Here is a 12,435-nt window from a genome sequence, read left to right as displayed (position 1 = left end):
ACGTACACACGTAAGTGGCCAGCCCTCAGTCATGGAGAAAAGCTTGAAACATGCAGATAAATGAAAAGCACCCACAACTTATTTTGTACAACCAATCAGGATTTTTGTGGTTTGTGGTCAGCCTCTCTATAGAGGTCAGGACTGAGCTGCTGCACCCCAGGGCAGATGTCGACAGCAGGGGCAGGAGAGAACCTTGGTTTTTCATCTTCTGATTCTGGCATGTGCCTGTGTTTGCAGCCGTGGGACTCTATCGTGGTTTTGAATAGAGATTTTGAAACACGTGAGTTTGGCAGTATTGCTCATGTCTCCTCTCACCAAATATAGGATAACTCATATTAGGGCCAGTGAGGAGAAGAAAATTGACACTGCAGTCCAACATGGTGTAAAGAATATTAACCAAAAGGGGGAAAGTCACTAATAGAGGGTCAATACCCTTACTTAAGGTATGTCTACTCAGCAACATTATTTTGAAATAACCTTTCCAGTTGGCTAGTCCTCACTCAAGTTTCAAGGCATGTTTAAATTGTAACATTCTCTCTGATTAAAGGAATTGGCTTGGGGAGGGGGACAAGCCCAGCAATGACTTTCACATGGCTATTATCTGTGCTATTGCCTGCAGCTGTAGAGATGCAGAAGAAAAGTGGAAGTACAGAGCTCTTATCTGACCCCTAGGGGGTGCAAAAACAGCCAATATATTAGCCTGGTGTTCATGGATGTCAGGACAGGGGAGCTGGTTCCAATGTGCTCATGTAACACCAACAGGTGGAACTGAACCTGGGAACCTCTGGAGCTTAGTGCATGAGCCTCTACCACTTGAGCTAAAAGCCAGCTGCTACTTAGCTATGGCAGAAGAGCAAACTCATTCTTCCTCTCTGTCAGTACATGGGACCATGAACCACACCTCATAGGTGTGTGGGTTACGTACACACATGGCTTCCCTCTCTGCCCCTGGGGTCATTTTCATCCTTTGTTGAAACTCGGTGGCAACCGGTGGAGCTACCCCAAAGGCGTTGGCTCCCTGTCCTGGAAATGACTTAGTCGACACCTCTTCCCCTCTGTGTGCAGCTCCTGCTTAGACAAGGTGACTCAGCAGAGACCTCCCCCCTCCCTGTAGTGCCGCGTGAAACAGGCAGATGGTGTGCAACTCAATCTGCATCACCAGTGCAGACCTGTTCCCACGCAGGCTGGTGCTTCCACCCTCCTGGCCTGCAGGCGAGAGACCAAACCTAAATCTAGAGGGGAGATTGTCGTGATAGCTGGAGAAGGGGAAAGAAGGACCGAGAAACATGGACTATTTGTATGAGGCTTTTAAACATGTCCTTTACTGCTGATCATACTCTGGTTTGTTACAGCAATGCCCCGTGCGCCATTCCCTCTCTGGCAGGCAGGGAAAGCATTTAAAAATGGAGCACAGGGTGTGGGAATTAAAACCTGTGCTTGCCATGGAGTCGGTCTCTCTCTAAAGGTCAGCACTGAGCAGCTGCACCCCAGAGCAGATGTTGACAGCAGGGGCAGGAGAGAACCTTGGCTTTTTGTCTTCGGATTCTGGTGTGTGCCTGTGTCTGCAACCATGGGACTATTGTGCCAGTACCCATCTCTCCTACCCTGAACACCTCCTCTGGGGGGTGGGTGTGTGTGTGTGTGTGTGTGTGTGTGTGTGTGTGTGTGTGTGTGTGTCTCTCTCTCTCTCTCTCTCTCTCTCCGCTGTGGGAGTGACTACAGTTGCAGCCATGTTCCACCTCTACTGCACCCTCTCTGGGGTGGCTCATGGTACAAATGGTACAGGACAGACCTAATCTCTTCACTGGTCTGATCACAGGGAGTACTGCTGGGCCCTGCTCCTAAATAAGTGAAGAACTCTCTCTTTCATAGAACTTTTCCCCCTCATGTGCCCGAGCAGCATGGTGCAATCCTGTCACTAAAGTTGCTTTAATGTGTAGTGTATTTACCTGCCTGGTACATGAAGTGCTGATCGTACAGTAAGTATCCTCATAGGCTGCTGGAATACTTAACGCTTCAAGTACCTAACAAAGGTATAATGGGAAAAACTTAAACAACAAATAGTCTAGTAGCACCTTAAAGACCAAATAGTTACAAGAGGCTGATAAGAACCATTCGTGTGCACTTGGAAAGGAAGAAGTGCATACTAATGTTTATCAGCCTCTCGTAACTATTTAGTCTTTAAGGTGCTACTAGACTATTTTTTTTTTTAAGTCTTTCATGTTACAGGCTAACTCTGCTATCCCTGTGAAGCAAAGGTATAATGTTATCCAGTGGGTTGGAAGCTGAATTTTGACAAATTCAGACAGGAAATAAGGTGTCGCCATTGAACAGTGAAGTTAATTAACCCCTGGTGGCTTCTTCATCACCGCCCTTTTTAAAATCAAGATGGGATGTTTTTCTAAAAGATCAGCTCTTGGAATGATTTAGGGAAAACTATATCGCCTACCTCAGAGGGGTCGCCATGTTAGTCTGTATCGGCAAAAACAATGAGGACTCCTGTGGCACCTTCAAGACTAACAGATTTACTTATACACCCACACCCTACCTCTGCCACTGTAAATTCCACTCCAATGCATCTGAAAGTGGCTTTTACTCACAAAAGCTTATGCCCAAATGCATCTGTTGGACTTAAGGAGTCACAGGACACCTTGTGATCTATCCCGTTACGTGTGTGTGTGTGGGGGGGAAACTAGAGGATCACAGTAGTCCTTTCTGACTCTGGAATCTGAAACCGTAGTTTGCTGTGTGACACTCGGATTTATTGCCAAAAGCCAGCCGCTTGGGGGTTCTACCAGCTGCTAGCTTGTGCGTCCATGGACTAGTGCCCTGTTCCACTGCCAGTATATGAATTAATACAAATTAAAAGAAAAATAAGGTAATGTGATAAATATGAGTCCTGCAAGGGAGGGGAAAAGTGCTTAAGCTGACGCTGTGACTTTCTCATGACTTGTCTTGATAGCAATTTACTTCCCGTCCAGTGAGTGTCACGTGTAATGTCCTGCAGATGGATCAGTGGTGAGTGGCATCAATAAAGTTGCTCTTCTCAGACCCACCGTTGTCTGGCTTTTGTGCTTGCTGCGGTTGCTCATCAGCCAACAACAGACTAAGCTGTGTTACATATAGGTAGGTTAAAGCAAATGGAAAGGCAAAAGATGTGGCGGCCGTATGAAACACAATGGGTAAGATTCCCTGCTGCCTTGCACATGGTGTCCTCGTTTGCACCGTTACAAAAGGGGTGTAAAAGGCAGCCATATTAGAAGGGTAGTATTCTGTACCCACTTTTGCAAAGACACAGGGTGCAACCCAGTGGGAGAATCAGGCTGGTGGCTGAACAGCTAAGGAAGCCAGGTGTTTTAGATGACTAATTGAGATACCATTTACATTTTTTGGCACAATATGGATGTATATAAAGGCACAGTTCTGACCCAGAGAGCTCTGGCCCAGATCCTCAAAATGATTCCAGGGCCTAATCCCTATTGATGTCAATGGGATTTAGGCACCTAAATACCTTTTGTAGATCTGGGCTTTTACTGCCGTTTACTAAAGCCAATTTCATTAGCAGAACAATCCTTTGTGAATGTTTGATGGGGCTGAGTTTAAGTGCTGGAAAGGGAAGGAGGTAGGTGATACAGGCTATTTTATTAGGTACGAGTTTATTAGAAAAATAATAGAAAATGAAAATATTACTGTAAACCAACACAATAATGCAATGCATTGATAGAGATGCAGCTGTGTTAGTCTGGTCTATCTGAAACAAATGACAGGACTAACAAGATGGTTTATTAGGTGATGGTGGGCCAGACCCGCTTCTGGTCCACGAAAGCTCATCACCTAATAAACCATCTTGTTAGTCTTTAAAGTGCTGCATAGTCCTGTCTTTTGTTTCAGCAATGCATTGAGGCATAGGTGGTGGTGATGCTGAATGAGCCTGGAGAGACAGGGAAAAAAATCTAAACTACTTAAAAACAAATTCAAAGGAACTCGTGTTGCACCCTTTTAGCTGCCTTTTGGCTGAGTTAACACTTTAGTCTAGAAAAGGCTGGGGACAGTGGTCGTCTCATATCTGTAAAGTGGCTAACTCTCTTGGGGGCAGCAGTGTAGACCAGTGATGAAAACACGAGACTGGGACTCAAAAGATGGAAGTCCTAGTCTTGGCTCTGCAGCTGATCTGTTGAGTGAGTCTGTGCCTCAGTTTCTTCATCTGTAAATAGCAGGTAATGGTCTTTACCTTGTTTGTAAAAAATCCTTTGAGCTCTCCTGATGAAAAGTCCTGATTTGTTACCCTTTGAAAGGGTAACTGAGAATGTAGGTACCATGACAAACCATAGACCTCTACACTACAGATGGATCCCTCTCCTGCACCTGTCATCAGCTATTAGAACTTTGTAAACAAGGACCAAATAGGCATGGATAGGTGCAACAAATAACTGCTTATGAAATACGAAGAATGTAACCGATATAAAACTATTTGGCTGTTAAACAAATAGGCTGTAAGGTCAGGACCCCAAAACTAGCATACCCAATAGGTGGGAGGGAAAGGAAAATTAAAGAATTAACACACCGCCATTTTTGACACTAGGTCATTGGGACACAAGACGATGAACAGGACCACAGAACATCAGTGAAGACACAGGGACTCATGATACCACACAGACTGCACAACATGAAGATGAGGCACAAGTAAACAATTCTATTTCTTCTGTTCTTGATGAGATGTCTCTGTCCTTGACATGATGTTATGACCTGGAGCAATGCAGACATTGGATGGCCATTATGGTGGACAGCAGCTACTAGTACCAGGTGAACAAGTCTTTTTATATCCCACTGTCACTGAGAAGATTAGAGTCACCTGACCTGCACTTTCCCACCACACAAGAGAGTGCCTAACCTTCCAACGAAGTGGGAGCTTGATATGGAGGTTACACAACAACTTTACAAGAAACAAAATGGCAAAAGCAAAAATTTTGTTTAAGTTGAGAGGTATTATTTCAAATCCTGTATATATTTGAGTGCATGTGTCCGTGAGTCCATCTGTCTGTCTGAGAGTCAGTTTTATCAAGAACTTCTCCTAAACAGTAAGCTCTAGGCCTACCAAATTTGGTAGGCAGCTTCCTCTGATCCTAACTTAAAGTAAGGTCAAGGTTTAGTTGTGCCAGGACAATAGGAAGCCCCTGGAATGGGACTATTCCATAGCATGGAAAGGGAGGGGGCAAAGGGGAAGGATGCAATACCCCCAGTGGCCACTGGGGGTAATGAGTGCAAGAGCGCTATACTGTAGAGTGACTACTGGGGGGCAGCTGCACCAAGAGTGGTCAGCTGGGGCTGGGGACTCACCATCTTGCCTGCCATCGGACCAAGTAACTAGTCTCCCTGTCCAAACTCTCTCCCCCTCCCCCCGCCTTTCGCTGCAGCCCTGGCAGCTGGGGGGAGGGAGAAGGCCCCATCTGAGCCCTTCCTCACCTCATCCTCACTCTTGCACCCCACCATACTGCCAGCCACCTGCCCTGAAGGAGCCAGGCAATACTGGTAAGTCTTCTAGTACTAATTTCTAGTTTCTCCTCTGTCACACAGCTTTATTGCAGCAGCTACATAAGTATATTCCATTATGATGGGGCTGTATTTGTAATATTCCTTTCTATAAGTTTCTTTTTGACATTTCATTTGTTTTTCTGTATATCTGATTTCAGGCTGTTGTAAACTTGCTTGCTAAAAATCTGCAATTGGGTTAGGAACAGTTAGGTGGGTTTTTAGGGTCTCGACATTCAGACAGCTGGGACTCTACTACAAATTAAGCCTGACTTGTCTATTTCTCACACCCCTTTTCATAATTAATGAATCCACATATTCAGCAAATTGAGGAAAGGCGTACAAGTGAATTTAGGTGCTGACAACAGTCCATGCTAGTCTTCACTGCTTGTCATGTAGCTAGCAAAGAATCACAATCACTTTCTTTTAGCACTAAAGATACTTTAATGGAATAGAAATAACAGTATTACCCTGAAAGGACCCGGTTTCCTGGTCTCTGTTCTATTGTAGGGGAGATTTTTTCAAAGGTGCAAATAGCAAGTAGGTCCCCAATCCACACTCACTGGGAATATGAGGCAAGTGCCTAATGGATTGGTATCTTTGACAGTCGGCCTCCTTACAGCATCCTTGTTTGGCTACTTGCTGCAATGTGAAATACACAGGCTCACTGTGTTCATGAGTTCAGAAAAACATGGATTTTACTTTAGCTTGGTGCTCAAATCCTATAGAAATCCATGGCACTTAGCACATGTCTATAATTAAGTTTACTTTTTCCTTCATAGGGATACTTTCCTGAATTAGGGGCTTTATCAGTGAAGAATTCAATGCTACTTCACTGCTAGTAAAGAATTTAAAAGCGATGGTCATCCTTTTAATAAGATTGTGTTTGTAGGTGGGGAGAAAAAAAGCATCTTTCTTCACTAGATATGATTATCCTTAGCTCTGCTTTGGATGCTCTCATCACTTTATTCAAGACCGTTTGAGATGTAATTTTATTTTATAATTACTTAAAATCAGGTATTGGTAAAACCTCTTTATTTACCAGGAAACTAACACTGATCAAGGTAACCTCAGCTTAACTCAAGTATATTCTAGGACATGGCGCCACACTGCAAATTACTGTATCTTATACAGATTATAGCATCTAAATTCCTGAACAGACCGACACGTATTTATTTACAGTTGTGGAAATTGAAAGGTTCTGTGAAATATCCCCCGGTGGAGAGTGAAAGTTCCAAGAAGGACATCTTAAAATTGTGCCTCCATTCTCCCTAACCGTAAAATCTGACCGGAAAAGCATTATTATAGGAGAGCTGGGGGAGACACCTATAGTTAAAGCTGCCTGAGTTTTCATTATAAATAGTTCAGTTGTTTGAACTCTGCCACACTGTAACCATCAGGATTAAAATATTCTATGATTGCAGTCTGCCTCTGCTTGAGTTTTTTTGTGTGTGAAAGTTCCAACAAAAATGGTCTAGACGTTTCCAAGAACCAGTTAGTGTAAAAAGTCACTTTCTCAAATTAAATTGTTTTCCAACCATTTATTTGAAGAGCTCTTGTCTACAGGATTTAGAGCAGAGCTCGGAATTTTCCATTGGCATGTCCTAGGGTGAAAGAGGTGCCTTTTGGACTCCCTGTTAAAATACATTCAGACCTAGCTGTACTATAACCTCTGAATCATACAGGGTGCAATCTTGGCCCCAATGGTAGTTCCAGTCATGGGAATTACCCAGATCCCGTGTGCTGATGACATGAAGGAATGGCCCGAGGTGGGCTGTGGCAGCTGACGCCCCTGCCTGCACGGCCGTCAATAACCGTGAAGTCATCATTGGGTGCCCCGTTGAAGATGGCACCCTAGGCGATGGCAGAGTCGGCCTATACTCACGGGCAGCCCCATATGACGTGATCCCATTTGGGATTAAAGCTTACTGTTTGGGAGCCACACTCTTATGTAAAATGGTGAACATAAACTCCTTACATAAGGACGGCCACACTGGGTCAGACCAAAGGTCCATCTAGTCCAGTATCCTGTCCTCCAACAGTGGCCAATGCCAGGTGCCCCAGAGGGAATGAACAGAACAGATAATCAAGTGATCTTTCTCCTGTCACCCATTCCCAGCTTCTGACAGACTAGAGACACCATTCCTACCCATCCTGCCTAATCGTCATTGATGGATCTATCCTTCATGAATTTATCTAGCTTTTTTTTTTTTTTTTTTTTTTTTGGAACCCTGTTAAAGACCTTCACAGAGTTGTTTGGTTAAATGTATTAGTGAGTCTAAATTGCGATCTTCTGATGGCTATGCCATAGAATTGCGAAGTATTTAGTGTTATAGAATAACTTCTTTATGTTCTTTTGAAAAAGTGATTTTGCTCTAAATAGGGGGCAGATTGAGTTGGTCTCTGCTGAGACCACTGAATTATAGCTAGGGGTCTAATAGTGATAGCAGCATCTATCCTGGGGACAATAGGGGCAAGTGAACTATGTGGTAAATATGAGAATGTTAAATGACTCCTAATTCTACATCACTTGGACCATATGCTGTGGGTTTTTTACCATATCTTAGGCTTACCAGCCATGTATAGTTTGGGACAAGGGAGGAAAAGAGGAAGCAAAAGTGACCTAAAGATAAAGCTATAAAATATTTTAAAAACAATCTAAGATGCAGGATCTTTTAGCTGTAAATTTGTCATTGTCACTTCTAGTTTTCTGAGTCTTAAGCTAGTGGTTCACATTTATGGAACATTTTTCCACTTTAACTAATCCTCACTATCACCCCAGAGTTAGCAAAGCTGTAAAATGGATATAGTAATAATTAGGGGACTGATACAAAGAGGTGCTGAACTTGCTTGCAGTTAGCTAGCATGTCAGTAGTGAAGCCAAGATTAGAACCCTAGTGCTTCAGGCTATCACATGCCCAGCTTGCCAGATTGTGTTGGCTTTTTGTTTTTCCTCAGTTTGCCATTCCAAATTGCGGAGTCCTTAGGACATTAGTTGAGAAATTGAAATGAAACCGCCACTGTCTGCTGTATCATGTTTGGAAATCGAAATGTGCAAAGAGGAAGTTGTTATAGTTGTACTTAGGACACAGGAACTCATCCTAATAATGTAGGATTTACTCTGTCACTTCCAGGTTGATCATGGACTTCCAGAGCCTTGGCATATCCTTACTTTTACACACCTTCTAAAATGGTCTTTTCATATTGAGTCCACTTGCTGTTACAGCTGACATGGCCAGTAATTCTCCAGCCAGCCGCCCCAGAACTGGTCTTTTGATGATGGTACTTCCTGACGGTGAATAAGAGAAGTCGGGTCATAAAGGAGACATGGGAAAGTGAAAGACTAAAAGAACAGAGGAATGTGTCTAATAGAATTGTACTTTCACTGTCTCGAAGACTCTACTAGACATTCCTATAGCATCAGTACAATTAGGAAATATTTCCATATTAATTTCCAGTTAATGCTTTTTACTAAGTTTTATATTTTAGGCGTTAGAATATTGAAAACACACTGTATTAGGTCAGATTTTTAAATTTGCAGTAAGATTCCTTTGCTTTGACAAAGCAACTTGTAAGGTTGGTTTAACAGCAACTTTGGAGTTCTCGAACATAGTGGGCATGTTTAGAGACACAGTGAGGAGATAAGTCAGGGATGGAATCAGAGAGCAGTGTGCTCAAGCAATCTGGGACTAGTGGGACAGTGTCCCGGGGGTATGTCTACAATGCAGTCAGCCAGCCATGGCTGGCTCAGGTCAGCTGACTTGAGCTTGTGCGGTTCAGGCTGTGGGATTATAAAATGGCAATGTAGATGTTCGGCTTTGGGCAGAACAATAATTTGTCCTGTCTCAATGCAGAGGACTGGAGTAGGAGACTGTGATGGAGTGTCTATTTCACACTGGCCCTCTAAGGGTTAAAACTCAGCTCTGGGAGAGGGCTAGGGCCCGGACCGGAGCCAGCAGCTGTGGGAGATACAGCCAAGTAGAGCCCAGCTGAGGGCTCCTGGAGGGGAGGAGACAAACTCACTCTTGCTCCTGCTGTGGGGTAGGAGGGAACTAGCTGCCAGGGAAACTAGAGGCTTCCTGATGCAGAGCCCAGCAGGGGAAGCTCTGGCCAGGCAAGCTCCCAGGCTGCAGGGCCTGAAGCAAGGCTTGAGGTCCTGGCTGTGCCTTAGTACCAACAGAAGGTCCACACTCACTGCCAATGATGAGTGGCCATTTCAGATTGCAGTTGCCCCTGAGGTAAGGGGCAGATGATGACCGGCAGTAGGGTCATTGAGGCAAGGTGGGTATAGATGGTTTCTTGAAGGGGAGGATCCCAGATGTGGGGGCACTGTGGCAGGGCAGTACCCAGAGGGGAGGATGCCACTGTCTGGGAGAGATGTGGGTCCTGATACACAGCAGTTGAGAACCAGAGTCACCAGCAGGAGGTGCCAGGGTGGTGAATTGCACCGTTACCGAGACCTATTGCGGTTCCTTTGTCCTTCATTTTAACGATTTTATGATTCCAGGCATGCCTGGCTGTAACACACTGTGCTTAGATTTACCAAATATAATCCAAAATTCTATGGGCTTCAAAAGTGACACTATCACAGCAAATTCAACAGTGGCAGGAGAGTGCAGTATTTTCTGGATGCATAATCACCAGAACTATTTATTTATCTGTAGAGATCTCATTTAATGGCTTATATCAAAAGGGATTATTAACTATAACCCTTTCACTAGCTCCATCTTCACCTCACACACAAGTTGTCACCTTTAAGGGCTTTCTTAATTTATCGGATAGCTTGTTGCATTACCCCATTTTCTGTTATGCCAGTGATACCAGCCTCTATCCCCTAATTGTCCACTTCTCCCACATTTGCCTTTGCTTGTTCTTCTATACAATTCCCTATGAAAGAACTGTCTTTCTCAAAGAATTTGTGTTGCCTTTTAAATCCCTTCTTTAGACCTCCTTTTATCATGTTGGGGAAATTTCCACCTGATGCAGTAGGCAACAATTAATGAATGCGGATTCCTGCTTTTCTCACTCACTCACACACACACACACACACACACTTTTTTTCATCTTTCTGTATCAAATTTTTCACCTGAAGGTGTCTATGTACAGGTCTAGTTTGTGTGATCATATTATTGTGGTTGTTCCCTTCCTCTCCCTTATTTTCTCTTGGTTACACCCATCTGTTTCTTACTATGTGTCTGAATACCACTTACACACCACTGCTGTGTCCATTCTCTTGACTACAGGGGTGAGCCAGTGCCAGTTGAGAGCCCATTATGTAAATGATCTTTATCTACAGAAGTAAGAGTCTCTAAAATGGGCCATTTTCAGAGCATGCTGCAAAACTCACTGTTCTCTTGCCCCTTCCACCAAACCCTTTCTTCAGTAAACAATGAAGTAGGATAGAGGGGGGGGGAAAAAACTGAGCATATGAAAAGCAGCTGCGGTAAGAGGGGAAGTGAAGTGTATGTTAGGGAGTACAGTATGGGCACCTACGCAAATCTTAACTATCATTTGCACTCAGATAATACCACCATAAATACTAAAGGTACAGGGCATCCATGCTATAAGTTGACCCAGTATGCATACATTCTGCACTGAAATCATTGACACTTGTAGGAACTGATGTGTTATAAGTCTTCCCATTCCCTGCTCTTAAATTGTGGAAAAAACAAATAAAAAAACCCCAATTTGTGCAAATGGAAGTCAGCCGTAGGAAAAAAAAAAGGTCCCCGCTTTACGTTGTTTCGCTATAAGTCCAAGTTTTTTTGAACGTATTTTGAACTTATAGCGAGGCCAGCCTATAGCTAAATAATTCTACACTGCTGACAGACTGCTTACTAGAGGCCCAAGACTGGAAGAGAAAACTGTGCTGCAGTTCATTTAAAACTGTATTGTCATTTAGTGCACAATAAAAATATTCAGAGGTGGACAGTATCACAAACTTCATAGCCCACTTTAAAACAGTGTCAGAACACAGTGATTAAGCTTTCAATATTTAAAGTAGAGCTTGTGTATGTTGTTTTTCCAACCATGAAAATGTCATCTCAAATCTTTTTCCCATTCTCAATTTGAATTCAGGATGAATACCCTTTTCTCTAGAGTAGACTGTAATGTACAGTGGTCTGGAAAAATATTTGCTTTCAACTTGTCAGGACCGCCTCCCCCTGTCCCCCCCTCCCCCCAAAAAACCCCAAACAGTAAATCAAATGGTGCTTTTTCCTTTGAAGCTATACATTTTTGGTTTTTTTTTTAAAGTAAACTTTGCTTTGTATTTTTTACAGCTGTTTGGAGTTCACCTAGTTGAAATTTCAGTTCAATGTGCATTATGTAACAAAATTCTACCTAAACGGTAAAAATTAAAGGGGCTGCACTCATAGCGTTTACATTTATTTAGGTGACAAAGTAAAAGGCATGTATAAGTATAATGTAGAACACAGGTGATTACCTACTGAGTCAACGTCCTCTCAAAGTATTACACAAAACCACCTCTATAGTAAACACATGCACAAATATTTATATAAGCCTAACTACCATATATCAGTATTTTTATGTACAGGCCTGTTCCCCTTCAAGTTTTACATTTCTATAATTTTGACAGCTATCAATATTTATAGTTATTTGTTCAGTGTTTATTAACTGTAATGTTTACCTTTTCAGCTGTGGGAAATTGTGGATGCCTGACAGTGGCCATGCAACAATTAGGTTGAAAATGTTTTAAGCCTTACCACCTGTGAAATAGGCAGCACATGTCAACACACACAAAGTAAATAGCCTTTGATCACACACTAATCATGCCTCCAGCAGCCTTTTCTGCTAGGTCCACGTTGATGATCACTGCAAATATTTTTCATCCGCGTGTCTCTCTCCAGGGAAAATCAGCGTTTACAAATAAGAATTAAAAAAAAA

General features: G+C 43.1%; 1 protein-coding gene across 1 annotated transcript in view; it reads left to right on the top strand.

Moving 5' to 3' along the window:
- Nucleotides 1-5,141, top strand: part of PLCB1 (phospholipase C beta 1) — a 771,739-nt gene extending 766,598 nt beyond the window's left edge. The window contains exon 32 of the mRNA XM_075925687.1: nucleotides 4,583-5,141. Within this exon, the coding sequence (XP_075781802.1) occupies nucleotides 4,583-4,687 (105 nt within the window). The 3' untranslated portion in view covers nucleotides 4,688-5,141. The remainder of the gene's footprint in view (nucleotides 1-4,582) is intronic.
- Nucleotides 5,142-12,435: the final 7,294 nt, after the last annotated feature.

The sequence above is a fragment of the Pelodiscus sinensis genome, chromosome 3 (genome assembly GCF_049634645.1).
Source record: "Pelodiscus sinensis isolate JC-2024 chromosome 3, ASM4963464v1, whole genome shotgun sequence".
NCBI lineage: Eukaryota > Metazoa > Chordata > Testudines > Trionychidae > Pelodiscus > Pelodiscus sinensis.
The sequence above is the reverse complement of the archived record's forward strand: the minus strand, read 5'-3'. Positions and strand labels throughout refer to the sequence as shown.